Source organism: Typopeltis vanoorti, chromosome 1, assembly GCF_054136105.1.
Source record: "Typopeltis vanoorti isolate ZY-2024b chromosome 1, IOZ_Tvanoo_1.0, whole genome shotgun sequence".
Lineage (NCBI taxonomy): Eukaryota > Metazoa > Arthropoda > Arachnida > Uropygi > Thelyphonidae > Typopeltis > Typopeltis vanoorti.
The window spans coordinates 130,283,347-130,311,321 of record NC_143549.1 but is presented as its reverse complement, the minus strand read 5'-3'; the positions used below and the strand labels follow the sequence as shown (position 1 = coordinate 130,311,321).

At 35.8% G+C, this 27,975-nt stretch overlaps 1 protein-coding gene across 1 annotated transcript in view; it reads left to right on the top strand.

The window, feature by feature from the left end:
• Positions 1 to 27,975, top strand: part of Ube4B (Ubiquitination factor E4B) — a 418,857-nt gene that overhangs the window by 383,290 nt on the left and 7,592 nt on the right. The window contains exons 23-25 of the mRNA XM_090393738.1: positions 4,228 to 4,419; positions 14,247 to 14,421; positions 20,766 to 20,912. Of these exons, the coding sequence (XP_090249864.1) occupies positions 4,228 to 4,419; positions 14,247 to 14,421; positions 20,766 to 20,912 (514 nt within the window). The remainder of the gene's footprint in view (positions 1 to 4,227; positions 4,420 to 14,246; positions 14,422 to 20,765; positions 20,913 to 27,975) is intronic.

Here is a 27,975-nt window from a genome sequence, read left to right as displayed (position 1 = left end):
CACCTCCCAAGTCAAGTCCCTATGATCACTCTCACCAATTGGTGGCAATGTAGTCATATTCATTACAGCCACTCAGATGCAATTACTAGGTCAAGCACTCTCTGACCCCCTTAGTATTTTCCATTACATGCTGTCGCAGATAGTTATTCCTTAATAATCGCATAAAACCCAATTCCTTCCTCCCATGTGTCCTCTCCTCCCCCCCAATCAATGCTACCATAGTTGAAATCTTTCATAATAATTACCCTCCTTCCACTCATTTCTTCTATTTGCTTATGCATACTATCTCCACCATCTTTTCCATCAGGTCTATAGCAGCACCCAATTGTATATTTTGTTCTACTAGCCTCAATCTCACACCAAATGGCCTCAAATGTGCTCTTTTCTCTATCCTGCAATTCAACTTTTATTCTCCTTGGCTGCAGCTCATCAGCTATCATCAATAGTACTCGTCCCCCCATTTTATTCTCCTTGTCATTCCTGAACACACTATACCCCTCACATCCTTATGATGGAATAATATTTCATTTGAGATCCTATTATCCATGAGTACATCTAGATTTACTTTTAATGCAAAAATGAAAAAATAAAAAAACAAGCTGCACTACAATCTATATGGTTTGCTAAAGTTACTGACCAACTGTTACAACAATTATTGGCCTGACCTCTGGTGGAAAAATAAACATCTTTACTACATCAAAGCTAGAGTCCTATTATTATTATCTTTGGTTACAAAATTAAATTGGACTGGAGAGCAACATGTTTTTTTATATATATATATATATATATATATATATATATATATATATGTAGAAAGTATTTTACCTTGGGTATAATAAATGTTAAAAGATACCAAGCTATTTTAAACCTGGCTTTACTCCATTTCCCAAGTAAGCAAACAGACAAACAAGTCAAGTTTGCGCCTGCACGTATTGCAAGTCAAGGCAACTCATGGTAAAGGTAGATTAAGCTCTGATCACTATTCTTAATATTTACCCTTAATGCACAGCCCATTTCCTTTAGGAGATGTATGATGCTATGTATTAAAGGCAAGGGCCACTACCCAGACTGGTTTCGACCTTTATTGAGGTCTCATCAGTTGGAGCCAGGCTAGAAATACCAAGAATTTAGTAATACAGAGCTTATAAGTATTTTACCAGAACAAGTTACCATAAGGTGTTTTAACCTTATTAAATAAAAATCTCCAGATGAAATATAAATGTAGAAAGTATTTTACCTTGGGTATAATAAATGTTAAAGATACCAAGCTATTTTAAACTTGGTTTTATTACATTTCCCAAGTAAGCAAACAGACAAACAAGTCAAATTTGCATCTGCATGTATTGCAAGTCTAGCTGACCCTCAAAGTAGTGCAAGTCAAGGCATCTCATGGTAAAGGTAGAATAAGCTCTGATCACTATTCTTAATATTTACCCTTAATGCACAGCCCATCTCCTATATGGTAACTTGTTCTGGTAAAATACTTATAAGCTCTGTATTACTAAAATCTTGGTATTTCTAGCCTGGCTCCCACTGATGAGACCTCAATAAAGGTCGAAACCGGTCTGGATCAGCAAGACTTGCAATATGTGCAGGCGCAAACTTGTCTGTTTGCTTACTTGGGAAATGGAGTAAAACCAGGTTTAAAATAGCTTGGTATCTTTAACATATATATATATATATATTAATAAAAAAATAAAAATTAAAAAAAAACCTGTGATTATACATATAAATTTCAACCAGAAGTATGGAATATGGAATGGAATAGTTTCCAGTAAAAGCTAAAAATTGCTTAAAGTCCTAACGTATATTGAATATGTGCCATCCAAATTCTTGGAGTTTTTATGCCACCAAAAAGAACACAAAAGACACATTAAATATAACAATTTTGGTGAAGCAGGCCTCTCAGATCACGTGCTCAACACCCTACACCAAATTGATTGGAAAAGTACCTGCTCTTTACATCATACAAAAACCTGGTATGGAAGAAAATTTAAAGAAGCCTGTGAAATTCTGATTAACAACCCTAATCTCAACAATAATAATGGTGGCATAAAAATTCCAAGAATTTGGATGGCACATATTCAGCCTACTTAGTACCTAACATACTTTAGGACTTTAAGCAATGAAAGGGATGTTCCACTGGAACAAAATTAAGCTCTGTTGCCTAGAGTTTTAATAATGCCATATTGTTGAGAGGGGTGGTGGTAGGAAAGATTGTGAATATATCTATCTGCCTGTGTGAGTAGGTTTTCTATATACAGTGAAGGAAAAGTTACCATTAGGAAGGCATGTTACTAAGGTGTCTAGGAAGGGTAAACTAATGTTATTTTCCTTTTCCATCGTAAACTGGAATCTTGGATGTAGACTATTGAGGTAACTGAGAAAGAGTGTAATGTGGCTGGGCTATGCGGCCCATCATTTACTTAGCCAGATAGGTTAACACATCATTTACTTAGCCAGATAGGTTTGAGAGGGGCTGGGTCTATTGCTTGTTTTTCAAAATTTTCTATGTAAAAATTGGCAGGGGGGGGCATAGTGTTTCCCTCTATTTGTATGTAAATTTTGTTCTTCCAAGAAAAATAACCAGAATTGATGGCAAGGAAAAGAGATCTTAGATATCAGAAGGAAAAACATTTTTAAGAGTGTTAAAGTGTCATTTCAGGAAATATTGGTAAACAGTGAGGTGATGTCAAAGCTTACCAATATATCTGTATTGTTTAAAGTTAGATTTTCAATGAAGATTTTAAAATGGGTAGAGTTTTTTTCATATAGGTTGTGGTAAGTCAAGTGAGGGGGATAAGAGAGTTTGCTAGGCACTCAGAAATCAACCTAACTTAAATATGGTTGCATAAAACTTTCCAAAATTTGGGAAACAATAATTGTCAGATATCCCACTTTACATCCTAGGCTTGCCTACAAATGCCTATAAATGTCTCACTGCCTAGATGGGACTTTAGAATCATTCACATGTTTCATTTAGTATTGTGTTATCTTTGTGTGTGTGTTAGAAGAGTTATTTGTAATCCCTGATGTCTCAGTGGCTGAGATGAAATATTGGAAGCATTAAAATTAGTTTTTAATCCTCTCCTAGTGTTGTAAATATTCCATTAAACCTCCAACATTAAAGTTCAGAATATTAAGATTGTAATTACATCATTAAGATTATAATTATGATGACAACTTTGTGGAATTAGGAGATTGATAGACAGCAAATGCATCTGATAGAATAGACAGGGATTTTTTAGCTAAAGAAGATCCAAAAGAGGTGATTCCAAGGTTATAAATTCAGGCATCATACATCAGGTTAAAATGTGCATATAACTTCTAAAACTGAGATGTGTTTTTGCTCATAGAAGGTGAAATTTGAGTTTCTTTTAGGAAAATGAGATTTTGCAGTTTGGAAATAGACATCATTAAGATTGTAATTATGATGACAACTTTGTGAAGTGAATCTGGATAGTTTTGGAAGATTTATTTTTTTATTATACATGTAATCTGTTTCTCTTTGCTTGACTTTATTTTTCATGCATTGCTAAGTCGAAATTGGAAAAGCATTAAATATATACTACTTATTCTTTATTAAGCAATATACGTGGAGAATTTTTCCAAACTGCTCTACAAATCCGGCCTCACTAGCTTCCACAGATCCTGCTGCTACTATAACTAGAATAATAGCAGTATGATTATTCGCTAGCCAACCTGGAAGCTTCCTAAAATATTAGCATTAGATTATGTCCAGTGTACTAATCTAGGGTCAGTCTGCAGAATAGCCATTGTAGAGTTGTATCCCTGAAAAGTTGAGATGTTGGGTCACTCTTCTTCGTGACATGAAGAAGGGTAATTTTACACACTTCATTAGTCTGCTGTCACAATATCTCAACTGAAATGATCTTCTTTTGAAGGAAATTGTTGTCATGTGTGTGTGTGGTGGTGGGGGGGAATCCATTACAGTTCAACCAAGGTGACAATGTTAGTGCTGTTTCTGAGGATCATATTTACTATTAGGTCTCTCTCTCTCTCTGTGTGTGTGTGTGTGTGTGTGTGTGTGTGTGTGTGTGTGTGTGTGTGTGTGTGTGTGTGTGTGTGTGTGTGTGTGTGTGTGTGTGTGTTGATATATGACTTAATATCTCTTGACCTTACTCTTATATATCACTATCAGTGCATAAGTTAAATGTGTAGTAATTTGTAATACAAAATAATAAATGCAATTAACATCTCTTTTAGGAACTGGCAGACAGATTAGCGGCTATGTTAAATTTTAACCTTCAACAACTCTGTGGTCCTAAATGTAAGAATCTGAAGGTAAAGAATCCAGATAAATATGGTTGGGAACCTAAGAGGCTACTGGATCAGTTAACAGATATCTACTTACACTTAGACTGTGATCAATTTGCTAGAGCTATTGCTGCTGATGAGGTTTGTATACTTTTTTTTTTTTAAATACAGGTAGCCCTCTTATAACACGGATGTTAGGTTCAATAGAAATGCTGTTATGTAAATTGTGTTATGCGAGACAGAAAAAGTAGGGTTATGTTCCGAAATCTTTTTTTTTATTTTAATTATATAAACAATGACATATCCAACAAAAAATATTTTTATTGAATTCAGGTAAGTTAAGAAAACTTATAAACTATGAAACAAAATGCATAGTGTAAACTTATAAAAATACAAATTGCACATAAACTTCATTGCTTATAATGCATAAAATGCTTTAGGCAAAATAAAATAAAGTGCATAATTTAATTGTCATCACTGTCTTCAAAACGAGCATTCCGTAGATGTTCTTTATTTACAAGTGGCCAGACATCGTCATCACTTGAAATCTCTTGGACATCATATGTATAATTCTCATTGCATACTTTGGCTGGTTTAAATATCAATATGTCAGTAATAAGGCCTTGCTTACCACTATGCTGCAATTTTTTTATTAAGTTCATAATATAGAGCTAAACAAATATCCAATTGTCTCATGAATTTTCCAGAGCTCTCCATTGAGAAATCATTATCTGTAAAATAACTTCCTAACTTTCTTGCCAAGTCCAATCCTTCTGTTAATTTCTTTAAACTGAATTCTTTAACGGATTCATCAGAATCTTCGGCAGAACTTTCCCCGCCATTTGGTTTGACGTCATCTATTAATTGTACTGATTCCTCCTCATTTAAATCTATTTCCCCATCAATTAGTTCACTAATTTCATTTTCAACCATATCGCAAAAGCCCTCTTAGTGGCCATTACTATAAAAATAAAATGTTTACATAAAAAAGCATTACATATTGTATGTAACTCACCAGAAAATAAAGTGCTCAGCTTGAGATTAACACACTTATGATTTTTAATGTGCTTTCCTTGCAGAAAACGAAGACAATTTTCAACAATAAACACTTTATATGGTAAACAGTTGACGTACATGCCTGCTAAAGAGTATTTTCCCCTAATATAAATTTGCTACTTATAACTACATGCGGGAGACGCAAATTTAACAAAAAAATAAATAAATTTGATTTTTAAGTCGCATGGTAAAAAAAAAAAAAAAAAAAAAAAAAAAAAAAAAAAAAAAAAAAAAAGGATTATTACAATTTGTAGACAGTGTTTTTTTCAAAACCGCGTTGAACAAGGGTTACTACAATTTGTAGATTGCATTATATCAAAACCGCATTGTATATACACCCTATTATACTAGGTTGATATTAGTCTGGGTAGTGGCCCTTCCCTTAATGCACAACATTATACATATCTGCAAAGAGATGTGTTTTGCATTATGGGAGATACTGAGATAGGGGTGATGTTAACTTGCTGCACCTTTGCAACGAGTTGCCCGGTGTTGTACCCCAATCCTGAAGATACTTTCAGGCGCAAACTTTGTTTGCTCACACTTGGATAAAGGATTAAACTAAATTTATTATTATTCCTTATTCCTACTATTTAGTGTTCTCTTTAACGATGCTGTTATCTGATACACTGACTTACTTGTGTTTGCAATGCAACTCCTAAACTGTAACTCTGTACATTATCTATCCCTTACATGCTTTCTAGTCTGGAAGCTGCATCCAATTAGGTATTTTGTCCCATTAACCTCTACCACACACACACACACACACCAAACAGCTTTAAATCCATTGCCTGTGTTACTCATACTACCATTGTTATCATTAACAATATATCCCTATTCTTGCTATCCAGCTTGCACTCCCTGAATACACTACATTCATTACATTTTATAACAATATGATGGGTACAGGATATCCAAGTCTCACTATTGTCAGTAAGTTTTAGCCCCAAATTCATTTACCATTGCTAAAAATTAATAATCTTGATTCATAGTTCTCCTGGCATTAGTGAGCATACATGATAACCAATCACCAGGAAGATGTATCTTCAAATAACTCTTAAATCTTATGTTGAATGTTTAATAGATGAAACCAGCACAAGGAATGTATTTAATAATAGTTTAATGCTTTCAATATTTTGCATCAGTAACTGAAACCTTTATGGAAAGTTCAGTGAATTTTAGAGATCTGTAGATTACAGTCCTAGCTTGGAAGATCATCCTCTGTGGGCACTAGTGAGAAGCTTAGATTGTAACTCAGGATGTCTAAGAATTACTGTTTTCCATAATTTGGGAAGTCTAACTCATCCATGTATATTTAAATTAGGTTGCTTTTCAAGGGCAGCTGCAGATCCCTGAACAAAAAAATTTTTTAAAAAATATTAAACAAAAATAAAAAAAAATCTCACTTATGAACTAGCTGCCAATAGAGCATAGTGTTTTTTTTTTTTTCCTGTGTTGTGATCAAGGTATGGTCCTCTAGACCCGACTGCCCATAGTGATGATTACGGATATATTTTTTGTATTGTTTCAAGATGATATTGTCTGATCTTCGAATTTGCCACTAGTAGATCGACTTGCAGCAAAACAAAGAACTCTATATACACCAGGAATTGAGAGAGGAAGGAATTGGCCTTTATGGGAGCAGATAAGAGCAACTAGTTTCAAATTTCTGGCCTTTTTTTCTGATATACACTATACATTGGGAATAGAAATCACATTACTATAATCTCTCTGTAGAGGAGAGGGTCAAGGATTGGAGAAATGATCAACTATTTTGTTAATTCTGTTAGAATTTTAACCATTAGATAAGAAGGTGGGATATATATATGTGATTAAGTTCATCTGTGAAAGATGCTTCATTAGAATAGATTTATAGCTACATGAAAGTTTTAATATTATGCTTTTTTTGGGGGGGGGGGAGTCAAACTTTGATATAAGAATATATTAGCCAATTTCATGCTGGGATTGAAACTTGTGCCCTTATCTATTCCCCTAAATATCAATTCTTTCTTCCTTTCTCATTTCCTGATGTGTATAGGGTTCGGTTTTCCTGCTTATTGGTCCACTGTGGACAGACTGGAAGATCAGTTAACATCTGCTAGAAGAATCTAAAAAATATATCTGTAATAATGACCACACATGCACACACAGTTTCAAATACCAAAAAAAAAAAATTATATTTTATATTTTTTTAAGGATCTGCAGCTGCCCTTAAAAACCAGCCTTGTGAATAGGAGGGGATATGATTAAGACATATAAATTGAAGGGTTGTTACCAGATTAATGTGGAGGAAATTTTTCATAGAGTAAAAGGAGACAAAGGTAGAACGAGAGGCTGAGGGTGTGAGTAGGGGAGTGAGAAGTACAGTTTTTTTATGTAAAGAGCCCATTTTTGAGAGTTGGTTGAACTAGTGCACCTTGAAACTCACAGAACAAGTTTCTTTTCATCCCTGCTATTGCTGTATTGTGGAACAGTTTTCCCCCCTGATGTGTTTCCCAAGGAATATAATATAGTCTTTTAAATTAAATGTAAACAAGTTCCTCCTTTTCCAATTGCTAAGTCTGCTCCCAGCAAGTTCAACTGAGTCATGCTGTTCTTCAGTCCCATTTTTCAAAGTGCTGAAATTGGAGCCATTACTTCATATGCAGGAACAGAAGGTAGTCACTGTGAGGTCAGGGCTGTGGGATGGTGGTCAAAAAGTTTATTATTATTATTATATGGACACCTCCATGGAGTTCGAAGACTCATCGCAGGAGACCCAATCTATCCACACAATCTATCATACCTCTCCTTGAACCCATTAACAGACAGAGCACTCACAACTGACTCTGACAACCCATTCCACTCATTCACAACTCTCCCAGCAAAAAAAAACTAATCTTTACCCCCACTAACCACACCTTTATTCATCTTCTGTGGGTGACCCCTTATTCTGGTCCCTCTAGCCAAGTGCTGAAACATTTTCCCTGCATCTATCCTATAAAACTCTTGAAGCAACTGAAATGTTTCTATCATATTCCCTCTTTTTCTCCTATCAGCCAACTTTTGCACTCCACACACCTTCAATCTATCCTCATAGGGAACATTCTACAGGCCACTCACCATCTTGGTCACTCGCCTCTGAATCCTCTCCACTGCTTCCTCATCACCAAGAAACCCAGGGGACCAGACTTGAGCACAGTAATTCAGATGTTGGTGTATCAAAGCCTTATAAAGAAGAATAGCTTCCTTATCTCTACTCGTTAATGTGTTTTTCAATAACCAAGTAATTTTATGGACTACCTTAGCAATATATCCTCTAAAGTTTAACTCTCTATCTATCACCATGCCTAAATCTCTAGCTTCATCTGTTTCCTGGAGTACAGTGCCATCAATGTGATGCACAGCTTGTAATCTATTTATCCTAAAATAAATGACTTTACATTTCTCGACATTAAACTGACACCAATTAACTTCTGTCCATACGGACAGCCTATTTAAATCATCCTGCAAGCTCTTCACATCACCTTGATTAACTATTACTGTACCTAATTTCACATCATCACCAAACAACTGAATATTTCCTTTCAGCTTATTTCCTATATCATTTATATACAAAACATATAAAAGTTCCCATCCAAACTTCTAAATTTGTTGGGCAGTTCGAGCTGCAGCACTAACTTGTTCATTCAGAAACACAATCCCTGATTGACACCATTCCTTATCTTTTGTTCTGAATTGCTTGTCTTAGTTTCTTCAGCATTTCACAATATGCATCAGCATTAATTGTAGTTCCTCGCTGAAGAAAATCAACAAGCAAGACCCCTTTTCAGTCCCAGAAGACAGTGGCCATTATTTTTTTGACCAACAGTGTGCCCGTTTGAATTGTTTTGACTTTTGGAGATAATGAATGGGGTCACTGCATTGATTGTTGTTTTGACTTGATGTTTATGTACAAAATCCACATTTCATCACCAGTCATGATACAAGAAAAAAGTTTTCCTCCACTTTTGAAATGCTCCAAAAATTTTGAGCTGATTCTACTCTTTGCTGTTTATGCACATTGGTCAGCATTTTTGGTGACCAATGTGCATCTGGCACATAATTTCTTATACCCCAGATTTTTTCTGTCACAATTTCATGAATGACTGAGCATGAAACTTCTGAGAATTCATATGAAAGTTCCATAATTGTGAAATGCCAATTCTCACAAATTTTCATGTTCGCTCTTTCCATCAAATCATCTGTCACTAAACTTGGCAGGTAACTGTGCTTTTCATCATGAACATTGTTGTGCCCTTCTTTAAACAAACAATACCATTGCCCAACTTTATTGTCAGTCATTATGTTAGGCCCATAAACCTTACACAATTGTTGATGAATTTCTGTAGTACTATTGTTTTCGCTAACAAAAATGGTATCACACCATGAACCTCGCCACTGGTGGGATTTTTTTATCACAGCACTTATTATAAATTATTTATAGAAGGCAACAAAAGTAAAATGGTCAACAGCTAGCTACTAAGTCACTCTATGCTACCATGCATACATGACCCCCTCCCATATCTTATTTGGCTGTAAATTCTGAACAGACCTTACTTTCTGGATGTGCCTTGTACTTTTAAAGGCTGAAATGATAATTTTCATGTATTAAATGGAAGTATGAAAAGGCTAGATATTTGGATATCATTGTTTAAGATAAAATTTTTTACTTACCCTATAAAAGTAAGACATCTTAGCATGTGTTTTGAATTGCAGATTTTTCAACTGCTGACTTAAAAAGACACATTGCACTACATAGAAGCTTCCCAAAACACCCTTGTTAATGATAAGGGTTTGCTAAAATTTCTACTATGAAAACAAAAGAAATTGGATGGGGTAATGAAGGCATTGCACCACACGACTAGACTCAATTTTTTACTCTTTAATCTACACATTAATCATATGGAAAATGATTTGAAGGGAAGTACTTAGTTGTTTGCTGATGATGCAAAATTTTAGTAGAGTAATAATTAATCGAGGCAAAGTGGAGATTCTACAGAATGATTTAAATAGACCAACAGTATGGGCATGGGATAATGAGTGCTAGTTTAATTTGCAGAAATGTAAGGTTATGTACTTTGGGATGAAAAGATGAGAAGCTGCATAATACATTGATGGAACTAGACTCCAGGCAGTTAATAAGATGGAGACTTGAAGATAGTGTGTATAGCATTGAATTTCAGAGAACATGCTCTAGCCAGAATAGCTCCTAGGATTACTTTGTTATTAAAGAGCACACTGGCAATCAGAGAAAAATATGTTATGTCTTTTTATAAGGCTTTGAATGGCAACATCTGAATTGATGTGCACAAATCTGGTCACTGAGTTTTTTGGGGAAGAGGAAGTAACATAGCTGGTCCAGAAATGAGGATCTGTGGATTAGCCTATAAGGATAGATTGAGAGTTTGTGGTTTGCAGAAGTTAGTTGATAGGTTAAAAAGCGGTCATATTGAAGCATTCAAAATTCACAGTCTGAAGATTGTTACAATCCAAATCTAATGTTAACAAATTCCTTTTGCTCATCATCCATATTGCTAGTGTCCTGTATATTGAACAATCCGATATATCTGACCAATCATGATAGAATGTTGTTGATTGGTACTAATTACCAGATCTTAATTTTGTGAGACTTTTATCTGGGACACCTGTTAAAAGTATATATAAATCAAATGACAATGATATAAAATGTCTTTTGGTTAAATTTGGTTATTGGAGATTATGTTTTTATGTTTTACTTGCTAGGCTGACAACATAAACTTAATTAGAGAATTTTCCTTGATAAACTTAAAATATCTGCATCCTTTGGCCAACTTGCTACTCTCGATAACTGAGTAACCAGTTTTCTCTCTGGTCATTCACTGTGTGTCATGGTAGATGATTACCTCTTTTCAAACTTTGCTAAAAATGGCATTGGTAACAAAGACCAATGCATACACTGGTCTCATGAGATGAGTGCATGAAAAATGAGATCAGAACATATGGTAGATACTAATAAAAGAGTGCAAAAGATTAAAATGAAAGATCGTGGAGGAAAAGAAGTGGCAAAATTACTCAAGAGCAGGTATTATAAAAGGTATGGTGGATGAGAGGGTGCACAAGTACAAGATGATTGAGGCACCCTGGATATGAAAAGTAAGCTTGCGAAGACATTAGCAGTTGTTGCAACGAATGATTTGGAGACTTAGAGAGAATGTGATAATAGATATCAGGAGATTGGGAAGAGTGAAAGATAATGTTATAGGAAGCAGTTTGTGTGTTGTATAACAATGATGAGTTGAGAGCAAAGATCTTGAATGGAACGTTAGTGGACATGTGTGAAGAGAAAGAATGCAATTTGTGAATGTATGGGACAAATGGAACTGTATAAGAGTAATAGACTACATCTGAATATGATAAAATTAGGTTAATCCTTTATTCAAGTGTGAGCAAACAAAGTTTGCACACCTGAAAGTATCTTCAGGACTGGGGTAAAGTGGTACAACACTGGGCAACTCCTTGCAAAGGTGGAGCAAGCTATCAACACTCCTATCTCAGTATCTCCCATAATGCAAAACACATCTCTTTGTGGATATGTATAATGTTATGCATTAAGGGAAGGGCCACTACCCAGACTAGTTTTGACCTTTATTGAGGTCTCTTCAGTGGGAGCCAGGCCCAAGTGGAGATACCAGGCAGAAGCATTAGCAAGCATTTGCAACGCGTTTCCCTGGTGTTGTACCACCTTACCCCAGTCCTGAAGGTACTTTCAGGTGCAAACTTTGTTTGCTCACACTTGGATAAAGGATTAAACTAATTTTATTATACTCTAACCAAGTGAAAAAAATAAACTTTCAACATCTTTCTCTAAATCCAGAGTAATTTATTAAAAAAGGGTGGCACACCATTTGGCAACTCCTATAGGTGGAGATGACCTGCTAATGCTTCTGCCTGGTATCTACTACAAACACTACTTTTTCCAACACTGAACAATTTGCCAGCTTCACGATTCCCTTTTTCCTTTGCTACTTCTACCACTTCAAGCTTGAGCTGCACTCTGTAGGATTTTCTCCGAGAAGTACTTCTGTCTTCCATGTCGACCACTGCTACTAGCAACGCACGTGTTTTTAAAGAATTCCTCCGCTCTCTGTCTGTACTTCCTAACTCGACCACTAGTTGCCACATGCACTTTATCTATACAACAAAAGGAGTGATGAAAATGTTGGGGGTGCACGTTATACATTAGGTGCGCATCATCTATTGAAAAATACGGTAGTTGGAATAAGCAAAACATGGATGGATAAGAATAATATCTTGACAGGAATAAAAATAGAAGGCTGTGATGTTTTTTGTGAAGATGAGAAGAGAAAGAAGGGAGGGGGAGTGCTACTGATGCTAGTGGGAGAATGATGTTCACCCAAGGTTGAGATACAAGGGAAAAACAGTGGCAGTGATTTTGAAGCAGTATGGTGGTATGAGGTGGAAGTTGATAAAAATCAGATATTTAGTTGGGTGTTGTTACAGGCCAGGAAATGTGGAGGATGGAGACAAAGAAATGTATTGGCAACTTGGTTTTGTGATCAAGCAGAGGATAATCATTATGGATTGATTTCAGTTATCACAGTATTGATTGGGATGATGAGATACCATCAGTGATTAAGAAGAATGAATTTCTCATTCTTAGGACACAACAGTCTTAGGAATTATTTAACAGAGGATACATGAGGGTTTAAGAGTCTTAGGTCTGGTTATATGATCAGAGGATGTGATTGTGAATGGAGGGTCTAATCTTCCTCCATTTAGGGAGAGTGACCATGAAGTGATCACCTGGGTTGTAGCCAGTCATATGAGAACTTCTGTGAAGAAGTGATATATGTGAAACTACAAGAGGCTGGTAATTATGAAAAGCTTAGGAAACAACTGAGAGCCATACCATGAAAGAGGAGGTAAGTGGAAAGGAAACAAATGCTGCTTGGGCATTTCAAGAGTTGTTGAACAGTAGCAATGTCCGAGTGTATTCCAAGGATGAAAAGGGGGGTAAGTAGGATAGGAGTAAAGTAGATGAATGAAGAGATTAAGCATTAAATCTGAAAGAAGGCACCATGGAGGCAACACAAAATGAATATTGGTAATTATCAGTTGCATGAAGAGTACAAAGAGCAGGCCAGGAAGATAACTCAGTGGGTGAAATTAGCCAGTTAAACTAAGAAAAAGAGTATTTGGCAAAAATGTCAGTCAGTTAAAAAAAAAAAAACAACCATGGGTCTTCCTGCTGTTAGACAGTTCCTGGCTTTCAAAAACACAACAGCCATTCCCCCCCCCCATTAATCTGACCTTGCTCCTCAACTTTTTCCTATTCTCCAAGATGAAATTCCAGCTTGAAAAGGCATCATTTTGACATGATTGAGAAGATTCAGGCATAATAACAACTCTTGTTATTGTGCCTATTAACACAGTCACATTTGGGATTTGGGGACTTCCAGAGATGCATGTAATCATGGAAAAATTGCTGGGATCGCAGTTTTTCCAGTTATTGTGCTGGATTACTACATTGTGATATTTGTGATAAAGCCTCCTTTAAATGATATTCATTCCTAAAAAAATGTGTATAACCATCAGTTCTTACTTGACAGCTATATCACAGATTCTCAATATAGACATATAGAATGTTATGCAAGCAGTAATGTTTTGCTGTCAGAAAAATTCTTTGGCATTAAACCTTCATTTAATAGATAACCTTCGTTTTTTAGATACCATTTTAAAAGAAGCACATCTTATTAACAATCTTCTAAGTGCTTTAGACAAATTATACTGTAACAAATTTAGTTTTCAAAGCTGACCCAATGAAATATTATGTAAAAAATTTTATATTTTGAAACATTGCATTTATTCTAATGAAGGTAATACTTTTCTAGCGTTCATATCGTTGGGAACTTTTTGAAGATGCAGTTGCAAGAATGAAAAAAGCTATGATCAAAACTGAGCTTCAGATAATGCAATTTCAAGACCTGGCCACAAGAGTACAGCAGTTTGTCATTCAAAATATGAAACAAGAAGTAGATTTTAGTGATGCACCAGAAGAATTTAGAGGTACCATTGTGAAATGAAAGCATTTTTTTAAAAAATTGTTAGTTATAAAAGTTATTATTAAATTGCTAGAAAAGGGATTTTTTTGTGTCACTTTTCTGTTATTTAAATTAAATACATTGATTTGCTTATGACCCTTCATTTCCAAATCTGCCTATTTGAGTAGTAATGTATGGTGAATGTTTCTACTAAAAGAAAACTCATACCTGATATACTTAAAAGTGCATTTGCTGCAATACGGCTTTAATTTGAAATGGTTGTTTGAATTAAATTTTACTATATTTCATAAGAAATGAACTTCAAATAAGATAGCTTGGGTTTTAAAAGCAATGATACATGCTTATACTAGTGCAGTTTGTAATGAGTTTGATCATATTACAATGAATAAGCTGTTGTTCTTAAGTTTCATCAGTGATATTACTTTTCATCTGCTTTAGTAGCAACTGGGCTTATATTATATTTAATAAGTAATCAATAAGAAATTGTTTACATTGTTGTTTTACCATAGTGAAACCAAACAATAAAATGTTAGCAAGTTTCTTCTTTTTTTTTTTTTCAACTTTCATCCACCTTACAAATGTGCTGTAGGTTTAGCTTGTGTGAAATTACTGAGTAAAAGAAATATTTACTCAGTAAATGTTTTAATGAGTTATTGCATAGTGAGAACACTGACCTCACACCAACTTCCATCAGGTATCTCATGATACAAAAAAGCTTCCTAGCTTTTTCCATGTATGTTTTCCAACATTATATAGAGTCAATCCCCATAATGTTTAATTCATTATTTCTTATTTGTGGGGAAACTAGACCCATAAGGATATAGGAAATATTAGAAATCCCATAGAGAAATCAAAAGTAATATTTCTCATATTGAAATAGCAAAATGGTTTATTACCATATTTTTTATGTTGTCAGATAGTGGTTTTGTTTATTTCCCTTATCGATATATTATACTTAAGAAGAAATTACATACTTATGTTTTATCCTAGTGTTAGGGTATTAAACAGTAGAAGTCTGCACATGAAATATATTTTTTTCAAGCTGCTTGTATAATTACAACAGTTGACCTATCTACAGAGCTTCATAGGAATACTTTAATGTAGCAAAGCTATCTGCTGCCATTATTCAAGTAGTTAATCATGAAGATATTCAATGAAATATAAACATTTATTGCTTGCTTGCACTATGGTAAAATAAAATTGAAAATGTAATTTCTTGTCATGTATAATATCTCAAATCCAGAGCATAGTAAAATTGTGATAACCACTATTTTGCTATGTGAATATCAGAAATATGAATTCTATCAGTTTGGTTTTACTATTGCTGTTGGTTTAGCTTCCTGCTGATAGACCTCACTCAGTAAAGGTCAAAACTAATCTGAAAAGTGTCAGTGGATCATCTGTTGGCAGTAATGATATTGCACTAGCAGATTGGTTTGTACTCTATATACTACTTGATTTCTGTTTTTCAACAGCCAGCCTAGACCCCCTCCATGCGAGGCACCTGGTTTATGGTGGAGAGGACCTAACAGTGATGGTAGCCCTTTTTGTTCTTATTCTTTTTTTTTTTTTTATGCTTTTCTTCCCTTATTCTTCACTCTTCTTTTCCTGAGTCCTTATCACTATCCTATTTTCTAGTGCCTTGCTGTCATGTTTGCTATGCGGTAACTAGTGGGCATCCTGAAATAGGCTTTTAATGCTAGTAGTCTTTCACTACTTTGACTTTTGCTTTGGCAAGATGGGCAGTCCTGGATGGCCCAGCCAGGATAAATCGGCGAGTCATCTTGCCTGCAAGGGTCAACTATATTGCAGTAAGTCTGCTTACCCATGGCCTGAGGACAGAGCCAAGACCTGTTGTGTTAGTGTAATGTCTTGGGTAGCTCTGACATTCCACTCCTAAGTGCAGTCATTGCTTGCTGGTGAGGGGGGGGGGGCATCCATGTGTGACTCCATGATGGGCAGGGAGCTCTGGCACTGAATCAGATTCTCATTTTTCATTCTCAAGTTTATCAGAGGCTCTCAGTAAGTCTCAGCCATGTTCGGAAACCATTGAAACATCAGCTGAAACAAAATAAAGAAGCAAAAATCATCAGAGATGGCAATAAATGTGCCAACCTTTTAAATACTACACTTGACTGAAGAAACATCCATTTGGGGAAATGTCACTCTGCTTCATCCAACAGGGCTTGAAAGGATTAGCAGGCTCTTTCAAGTCAGTGAAGAAACTCATTCAGGGGACATTCTCATAGAAACAACAACTTTGTAGACATAATTTTATAGACAATAAAATGTAGAGCATTTCATTCATGCAACATTCATCAGAGAAAAATACTAATCACAAAATTTTGAACTTCTTGAGGAGTAATATCAGAACGGGATCACTTCAATTTCCCAGATGAAGAGGCCTGCTGCAAAATTAAAGACCAGGGATTGATGTGACATCCATGAGAAGAATGTTCTACACAGGGATGGTCACCTGGTTCTCATGAATATCATCCTTACTTTTAACATGCCTAAACCATCAACATCTGTGAAAGCAGGATATCTAAATTTCCCAGTTCGATTTACATTTTGAACCCTTTGTACTACCTTAAATGTCAAAAGTATGGTCATTAACTGCCACTCATGGCTGTGCTATCTGTGCCCAATGTGACAGTAAAGATCATAAGAGCAAAGACTATAAAAGGCGAAACACTGAAATGCCTTTATTTCAGTGTTTTGTGATTTTATTTCAGAAGGGGGGGGGGGGGATTCACACAGTGTACTCAATATGGGCTAACTTATGAAAGTCCCACTACATGAGAACATGCTAATTAAAAAAAAAAATGGAACGAGAACCACAGTGGATGAGACTGCCTCCAGATACATTAATAGATGGCATGGAATCATCCGTTCCCCACAAAAACATAAAACAATTAATATACCTAATGCCTTAGGAGTCCAGCTTGACAATATCTTGAATGTTTTTACCTGATGAAGAAGAAATGATGGACACTAGGCATCCACAATTCTCCAGAAAGTAAAAATATGGGGCTAATGAAAACATTTCTACAAAGGAATTGTCATGGATTCTGTCAAATGATTGATAACATCAAAGCTCTGTTGCAGAAGTATAAACCAATCTGCTTTAACCTACATGGAACAAACTTGAAGCCCAGTGACGATCTAACATTCCGAAATATATACCCATTATTTGCAAGTATGGGATGGGGGATGAACCTGCCCATGGAGGAGTGGCCGTCTTTGTGGGTACTGATGCTTCAGGAACTCAAAAAAGAGGCAAACCTAGAATAAACTGGATAGACAATATAAAAAATTTGACAGGTGCTTCACTTACAGAGCTGAATGCAATGAATTTGTCTCCTGTTCAACTACATTTCAGCTTTCCAAATCCTCACTAAGCCATTGGATGTAAATGCTGCCCTTTCTTGTTTCCATTTCTCTCACATTCTGATGGTGCCATGGAAACATCACACAAAGATAAGGCAGATCTCTCATCATCAAACTTTTCCCCCCTCCTCTGAACTTTCACCACAAGGATATCAGATAAATCCTGATCCTACTAATACTCAACTAAAGGGACATGTATCACATGGTATGTGTCCTGTTAGTTGAGCTCAAAACTTGTGTTCCAGAATTAACCCTCATCCTGTATTGTCTATATATGTTGTCAGAATTGTCTAGCATCTACTCAACAGTATGAAAAAAAAACTTTATCCAGCCTGTTCTTCCTGAAAAGAGAAATAAAAGTCAACCATTAAACTATCATCTCATTGCCCTCACCTAAATCCTCTTGAAAGTGATGGAGAAAGTCATCAGCAACAGTTTCTTCACTACCTGGAAACCCATCATTTAGTTAGTGATCACCATTGGATTCTACTGTAATATTTTATTGTTCGTTGTTCTATTGTTTCCTTTCTATTCAGTTTATACTCTTTTTCTTACAATTCACTCGTGGTCCCTTTATATATACTACTTTCAGTGATTCAGTACTTCTTATACCTGAGAACCATGGATATTTATATTAATTTCTGACTGTGCCTCCATGTCCCAAGATTGGTGCAAGAAATTATGAAAACTTCCAGCAGACTATGATTTAACCAAATTTCAAAATTTCAAAAAGTCTTAACAGTCGTGGCATCTCTCTCTCACTCTAATATGATTCTAGTTAATACCCGCTTACAGGCTCGGTTTATTTCAGATCAATGCATTGCGATGAAATAAGATCAGTCAACAAATTTTTGTAAAAATTCAAAGGACTTATTTAATGAATGCTAAATAAGAAATATACAATACAAAAGTACAGGGGAACTATCCTCTGTTAAATCTCAAATCAATCAAATTCATGCAGTTTATCTAAATACCTCTTATAACAAACATCCTTCTGATTATTCTGTTAATTGATAAAAACTTTCTAAGCTATAACAATAACAAGATATTAATAGCAAATACCCTGATTCATTAAAATGCATGTCAAACCTTTCCAGTCACTCAGTTAACTTATGTTACTTAATTTATCACATGAATTTTATTACCTTAGTTTAAACTGCATCTATATTATCAGAACGTATACATTAATTTATCAATTATATCAAAACTCAGACTTAACTATTTACAAGTTACAGATCACTCTTAAAACCCATGTAACTCTTCAGGAATTAGCTATACTCCACTCTACACATAACTATTAGTTTCCATGACAAAGAGCACATTAGTTATTCTCTGGCTATCCTATCCTATAAATCTCAACAGTCAGTTATTATATCTTTCTTACAGCACACGTAACTAATAACAGTTGATATCACACTCACATGAAATGTTCTTCTATTGATGCATCGGCTGTTTCTATCAGTCATGGCATCTGATGTTCCTATTTCTGGCTTCGGGCTTTAGGATCCTTAACCTCGAAGTTCACAGAGTACCAGCGGCTTCATCGGGTCAGCAAGCGGGGTGTGAGGGACAACTTTCCGGTGTGGAAAAACTCGGGTGAGATTACGATCATCGGCTTTTCACAGACTCTGTAGGAGTGGAATAGCATCTGGACATTTCGTTCTCCCTCCTTGTTCACCTTGGGACATCCGTGCTTTTAGACTCGAACAGTTTTATAGCAGATCGACCTCTGGATTCCTTCCATCAGATTCTCTCTGCACCTGGGCAGCAACTCCTCCTGGTTCACTCACTAGGTGACTATATCTCTGGGTGTCGATTTCCATCACTCCCCAATTCCTCACTTATATCTCCCTCATATTTCATGCCTTGGGTTCAGTTTTGGATCCCCCTTACAATATCACATGATAGCTTTAAGAACAAAGGTTGGAAGACTGTGGTGAACCACATTATAGGACTTCCACGGGTTTGTGTAAGCCAGACTTAGTGATTAAAAGAGATGGTGATGTTTGGGTAGTTGATGCCTAGGTGATGGGAACAGGGCACCCACTAGCCTATAGCCATAATAATAAAGTAAATTATTATAAAAATAACCAAGATCTAGTTAGTAAGATACGGGAGGAGCATGGGGCAATTCCGAGGTTTACCGACGCCACCATCTCTCTTTACATGGTGTATGGAGTGCAGATAGTTATAAGGACTTAAAATAGCTTGGGCTTATGCAGAAGGACATAAAAGTTCTTTCCCAGTGTGCCCTACAAGGCACACTGGTGGCATGGCATTGCCACCAGAGAATGACTACAATGATAACTAGAACAGGCATAGGTTAAAACACTTGTAAAGGTTTAGGCCTATATCAAGTCTGGACGTGATGTAAGGGTAGTACTGCCCATAACCAGTAAAAAAAAAAAAAAAACCAAGTGGTGTACCACAAGGATCAGTGCTTTGTTCACTTTTATTCAATCTGTACATTAATGAATGACATTGGGAAGAATTTGACGTGACATACAGCTATTTACTGATGATGCAAAGATAGCAACAGGGTGATCAGAAATGCTGCTGATATACAGTACTTGCAGAATGATTTGAATAGTCTGGAATTGTGTGCATGGAAAATGGATGTCAGTAAATGTAAAGTCATTCACCTTGGCGTGAGTAGATGTCCAATGTCGTATTATATCTGTGGGATTATGCTAGAAGAAGCATCTGATGAGGCTAGGGATCTTGGAGTGTTTTTAGATAGGAAGTTGAAGTTCAGGGGCCATGTAGCAATAATTTTATAATAGTCAGGACCTGTATATCTGTGTGTGTTTTCCAGGATCAGTATCAAGATGATTCACTTCTAAATAAGATTGAGCCTACATTTCTTTATTCTATTAATTCCTAAGAAGATTTCTTACAATAAGAAGTTTTTAACAGTTGATTCATAAATATGCCTTAGTTTCACTATATTTATTACAGATCCATTAATGGACACACTAATGGAAGATCCTGTAGTTTTACCAAGTGGTACAATAATGGATCGCCACATTATAGTCCGTCATCTGCTCAACTCTAACACAGATCCATTTAACAGGCAACATCTTACGGAGGATATGCTTCATTCTGGTATGTTATTAACATTTGGATTTCAGAAAAGAGTATAGCTTATAATACCTTAATAGCTTGTGTTTATCCCCCCCCCCATCCCCATAATATAACAAAAGTTAATTGTTTTGGAGGAACTTAGATTAGATATTAGAATTCAATATGCTAAAAAATAATCTAGCTGACAGAAACCATATATATGTATAACTCATTATTTCAAGAACAGTTGATTGGGACAATATATATATATATATATATTTTTATTTTTATTTTTAATTTTATTTCCGTTTTTGCATACCATGGCGCCTGGCCGCACGAAGGAAGACTTGGTTTCGAGTCTAGTTGGCGACTAGAGGAAATTTTTCTAAGCCTTTTTTCGACCGGTTCCCGAGTTAGTCGATCTCTGGCACGGGCAAGCGGGTTTTTCCTCCCGGAAACTCGGGTTTTTCGTCCCGTAAACTCAAGAAAATTGACCGTAGAACCCACATTATTTCAGACATTAAATATATTGTGTTAGGGACCACGAGATGGCGGCACATTTGAGCCGTCACTCTTTACTGTGTACTGCTTAATTAGTGATAGCCTTGGGCCATCTATCTCTGATTGGTACCAGTGGAGATTGAACTGCCCACTCAGTCTCCAAAAGTTAGATAGGGCTAAATGGCCTCGCCTACTCTCCGTATATGGGAATAAAAAGGCGTTAGCTGATTCTGATTCCGTTTTGAAATGACAAAATGAAGAAGCACTCATTTTTGGTGAAGCATTTACAATGTAGAATTAGTTTGTAGGGAATTGAAATACCTTTTACAATGCTATATATTCCACATTGGCATTCCACATATATGTTTTGCTGCATTGAAACCTTTCATTAACATGCAAGGCAAACTGTATTGGAGACTCATTCACTTCTGACTTCTCCTCCACCACTGTTACCATTTTTCTGACACTTCCAATTACTAATCCCTTCTCCAAATATCCTATCTCCACTCTGCACACACACACACCTTAGTTTATTCTTCAATCACATCCATTATTTCATTATTATTATTATTATTAACATCTGACCTAAATAGAACAGAGACTCATTGTGGGAGGTGTACATTATTGCACACAGTGCTCATCCAACCATGCCTTAAACTGATTCAGTGTATCTTCATTCACAACACATTCAGGTAATGCATTCCACTCGCCAACCATTCTCCATACAAAGAACCTACTCCTCTGCTCATGCTCTCCTTATACGGTTTCCAGTGATGAGCTCTTTTTCTAACCCCTCCTCTCCCATTCTATGAAAAATCTCTTCTGTGTCAAGCTGATAACAACTCCTGATTAGCTTGTTCAATTATATCCCCCCCCCCTTCCTTCTATTCACGAGGCTTTGCAACTTACATTCTCTGAATCTGTACTTGTACTTCAAATTCCAAGAGACTATTGACCACTGTGAATCTTCTCTGGACCCTTTCCAACATATCCTCATCACCATGAAAACAAGGCAACCAAATCTGGGCACAGTAATCCATATGAGGCCTGATCAAGGCATACAATGGCATTATAACCCCTTTATTTCTGCATGGTAGGATCCTCTGCATCATTTCCATTATCCAATGTGACAGCTTCACAACTTGTGTAATGTGGTCCCTGAATTTCAGGTCCTTGTCCACCACCACTCCCAGATATCTCATCTTCTCTACCTCCTTTAAAGCTTTCTTACTAAGTGCACACTTTGTATCCCATCCTTAACTACCAAATCTCAAAACCTCACACTTTGCAACATTGAACTTCAGTTCAATGTTGCCCATCCATGCAATCTATTCAAGTCCTCCTGTAAGGCCATAAGATCTGCTTGACTCTGCATTGCTCTTCCTCCAATTTTGCATCATCTGCAAACAGCTGCATATCACTAGTTAAACCCCATTCCAATATCATTAATATACATATTGAACAACAGTTGTCCAAAAACTGATCCCTGCAGTACACTACTAATGACATTCCTCTTTCGGGATATTGTTCCCCCATATACAACTTTCTGATACCTGTCTGACAGCCAATCACTGGTCCAACTCTGAAGTCTGTTATCCAATTCCATCTGTTTCAATTTATTTAACAGCTTGTTGTGTGGCAGTCTATCAAAAGCTTTTGCAAAATCCAGGTACACCACTGTATATGCATCTTCCCTGTCCAAGGTATCTGTCACCTTGTTATAGTACACAAGTAAGTTAGTAAAACATGATCTCTCATTAAAAAACCCATGCTGATAACCACAGAGAATACTGCTGCTATCAATTCATCCATTAACATCATCTTACCATGATCATTCTTCTTTCTACTTGCCATATATCTAAAAAAAACTCTCGAGGGTTTTTCTTTGCCTGATTTGCCAATTTTTGCTCATGCTGTACTTTTGTTTTCCTTACTAACTGAGTCACTCTCCTAGCTTGTTCTTTATACTCTTCATGTAACTGATTATTACCATTATTTGTTTAATTCATTTTCTAATATCGTTATTCCTGTTCATATCTTTTGTGCTAGTTTTTACCATTCTGTTTTCATTCTTCCATATTTACACTATCGTTCACATCTTCCTCTGTGTACATTTGCTCATCCCGAATTTTGCCATGCCCATATCACAGAAATCATTCGTGTTACAATCAGTGACTTCTTTCACCAGATCACTTACCCACTTTTTTTATGACTTCCTTACCGCTCACTAACTGCTCTTTCATGTTATCTTCTTTGGTATCAGATGAGATGAGCACTCATTCTTCTCATTATGTTCTTGCTACTTTCACCATCAATCACTAATATCTCACTGCCTATCAAGACAACATTCGTGTGTGTCATGCTTTGCACATGCATTCTCCCTCCACTCACTTTAAAAATCCATAACTTATCTACATAATCCAACAAATACATGAAGCATATTTCACTAAACAACTAAAACCAAAATTTAATTCACTAATAGACAAGGCAGCCACAATATTGATTTTCATACCTATCACTGTACCTTTTAAAATTTGGAAGAAAACTGAAAAACCAAGTGTGCTCCACACATACACAACTTCTGCAACGGTTTTCACACATGAACATTTAAAATCCTTACAGTTAATTAATAGGAAAAACTTATCTGAATCCATGGCATTTTTAATCATGACTTCATCTGAAGTCATGAATAAAAATGCTCCTTCTTCAAGACTCCAAAATGCAGGAAAAGGTTTAGTTACATGCATCCTGCAACTAAAGAAGAAAGAGAGAGAGAGTGGACACAGAAATACTTGATATTTAGAAATCATCATTCTTTTCTATTGAAATAGCTATCATATTAGTCCTCTGTTTGTGTGTAAGCCTGTTATATCTTTTTTTAATTTTTGATATGTGCATAGTTTTGATTACCTGAACTGTGATATTTCTGTGTGTGTGGGGGGTCTTTTGATTTCTGCATTTGTGGTAAGCTAGAATCATCACTTGGTCACCATCACTGAAGTGTTTGCTTGCTCAGAAAAGGAATGCTCTAATAAAGTAACATATATAGCATAACTACCTTCCTGTTAATCAATTTATTTTGTAAATGGTGTTGTACAGTGGGTGTGGTTTCCCATCAGGTGAACATATCTGTTCAGATTAGTCTAGATGTAATGATATTAAGGCAGGATAATAACCTCCTTGTCCCTATATTTCTTAACATCTAAGTGATCCTTTGATCTATTTTACCACTTTCTGCAGTTAGCCCTCTGAACTTCAGTTTCTGTTTCTTTGTGACACCTAGTTTTTGGTGTCACAAAGGGTTTTTGGGTTGGACGGTGGTAAGAGTTTGTGTATGCATGGCTGGTGTGTGTGTGTGTGTATGTAGGCTTATGGTAAACAGTGAAGAATAGACTGCCAAGGGAAGATGTGACAAGTGTATCTAGAAATGAAGCATGTTCTGAATTTCTGTTTCAATGGTGAATTGTATGTGTTCTTCTTTATTCAGGTGGTTGAAGGAGGTGTTAACGTTTGGCAGTTATGGAACGAGATAATGAAAATATCATCAGTATACCTGAGACAAAGTTTGGGTTTTAAAGTAAAGGAATCTAGTGCACATTGTCCAACTACTTCCAGATAAAAATTAGCAGTAGGAGGGGATAGTGGTAAGCTCAATGATATACCTTCTTTAGGTAAAAAAAAAATTGCCACATGAAATAATGAGAATGTAGTACGTGGGCAGCCCTGATGTGAACAGAACTTTGTTCTGTAAAAGAAGAATTGTGACATTTATGAAAATTGCAGATATGTCAAAAGTAAGAAATCATTTTTGTTGAGTGTGATGTTCTTAAAGGAAAAGAAACAAGTAAAACAACTAATAGGAGACATTCAAAAGGATTGTGATCAGAAATTCATATCAATATATGAGATAGAAAAGACCATTAAAAACCTGAACTATGGAAATGCAGCTGGAATACTGGTGTAAAATGACTACATGATGTATTCATTTTACATCCCAAATATGGAGATGTTAAAGTTTTACAATGGCTGCATGTGCATAATTCAGAAAATCTGGTCCAAGTGTGAAATTCCAAATTAAAAATAAGAGTAGAGTTCTCATAGTATTCATCTACAAAAAACAGAAAAAAAACTGAATGTCAGAAATTTCAGAGAAATATCCTTATTGAGTGTTTCAGATAAGCTTTATTTTAAGCAGACTTAAGAAGAGGTTAAGAAAAATTGCACTAGGGAAACTTAGCCTGGGTTCATACTAAATACAAGTTGTCAGGATTGGATTTTCAGTTTAAGACAGATAGTTAAGAAATCTTTGGAATGTTACATTACATATATCTGTACTTAAGTTTTGCGAATCTGGAATAGACATATGACAAAATGCCATCAAAATGCTACAAATCTATGTGTAAATATACAGGACATTATATTCAGCAAAACATATTTTATAATTGAGTTATTACAGAAAAATGGTTTGATATTTGAAAATGGTCTGTTAATTTCAGCTTTCCTGAACTCCGTGATTGGGAATTGTTCTCTCTGGAGTGCATTAGCCTCTCAACCTGTTACGCTCTCACTCCTAGAATAACTCCTAAAATGATCATGTTCAGTGGAAACACACTTGTCAAGAAAATTATGTTGAGAGCATCACTTGAAGAAAAATCTCCAGATACTCCGCCACGCATGCACACACACACACACAGAAGAAGAAATGATGTTATTCGAGGATGCACTTTTTTTCCACTGTTTTTACTCATCATCTATATCGGGTCGGCAACCGGCGGGCTGCATGGGGCCCAGACGTGCATTTTTGGCGGCCCATAAAAGTTGACAGTACTTACATGGTGTGTGGCCCGTATGCTGAATTATTCAGTTTCACAAAGATGATGATAGTCGCATTTGGAAGCATTTGCGAACAAGCATTTTCTGCCATGAGTTTTAGAAAAAACAAATTTTCTTCTCGACTGACTGATGAATATTTGCATGCTCCGATTCAAATTTGCACCTCAGATTATAAAGTGGTTATAGATAATTTGGCTAAGGGAAAATAATCGCAAAAGTCACATTAAGCAGGAAGATGCACATATTTGATGCATAAACTATATTACTTTGTTTTTCAAAAAAAAAAAAAAAAAAAAAAAATCAGCTAACATCTATTTGTTCCCGTATAGGGAGTAGGCAGGACTGTTTACCCTATCTAACGTTTGGAGACTGAGTGGGTAGTTCAATCTCCACTGGTAGCCAATCAGAGAGATAGCTGGCCCAAGGCTATCACTGATTCATCGGTATGCAGTGAAGAAGGCGGCAAGCTAGTGCCGCCATCTCATGGTCCCTAACCCTAACACAATATTTGTAATGTCTGAAAATAGCGTGGGTTCGATGGTTGATTTTCTTGAGTTTACGGAACGAAAAACCCAAGTTTCCGGGAGAAAAAACCCGCTAGCCCGTGCCAGAGATCGACTAACTCGGGAACTGGTCGAAAAAAGGCTTAGAAAAATTTCCTCTAGTCGGCGACTAGATTTGAACCACCAAATCCTTTCTTCATGTGGTCAAGCGCCGTAGAGTGCAAACACTATTTTTACTGAGCTACACAGGCTCGTCTACTTTGTTTTTAAGTGATATTAATTTTTTGTTGAGTTTTATTTTCATGCTTGTTTCATATCTCATACTTTAAATATTTCTGTGTATTTTAAGATTGATATAATGAAAATTGATAACGTAAGTATTTTTTAACTCGCTATTTTCTCCTAATTAAATGCTTGCGGCCCAATCCTTAAAAATAAAAGTTTAATGTGGCCCAGGAGTCTGAAAAGGTTGCCGACCCCTGATCTATATGAATCACATTATGAAGAGTGGTGGCATTAAACCTGATATCAAAATTGAAGATGGTAATCTGACCTGTTTACTTTATACAGATGATATTATACTCTTAAATAAATCATGTACAAATCTTCAGGATTCTTTAAGTCAATTTAATAAATAATGTATAATATTTGATACAAAATTCAGCAATAAAAAAAAGACAGACTATGAAAAAAAACAAGAAAAAAAAAAAAAAGAGCTGCGTCCTGTGGAGAACCAGAACCTATAGAACAAATAAAACATTTTAATTATTTAAGTAAAATTTTTAGTAAAGACGCAAATTCCGAGGGTTTGAAAAGTTTGGTAAAAAAAATAAGTTAAATACATTTTTTTTGGAAAAAAGCATCTTTATTTTTCAACATAGTCTCCGTCAAGGTCTACACATTTGGTCCAGTGAGTTTCCAATTTTTTCATCCCATCTAAAAAGTAGGATTTTAGAAGCAATAACTGCAGTTCCAAAAACATCATCTCAGTTTCTACAAGATCTAAAGCCATGGTGGAATCCTGAACACCAAACAGCCATAAAAGATCAAGACAATACGAGGTATTTTTCAGAAACATCCTATTATGCTACATCAGCTCTCATAGATTTTAAATGTGCTCAGACCAAAGTACATTATGTTAAACATCAGAGTCAAAAATAGCATCATCTATCAATTATGCAACAACCAGTGTGTAAATTGCATGGAATAAAATCTGGAAAATGAAGAGTGGATATAGAACACACCACTCATCTACTGTTGAACATAAT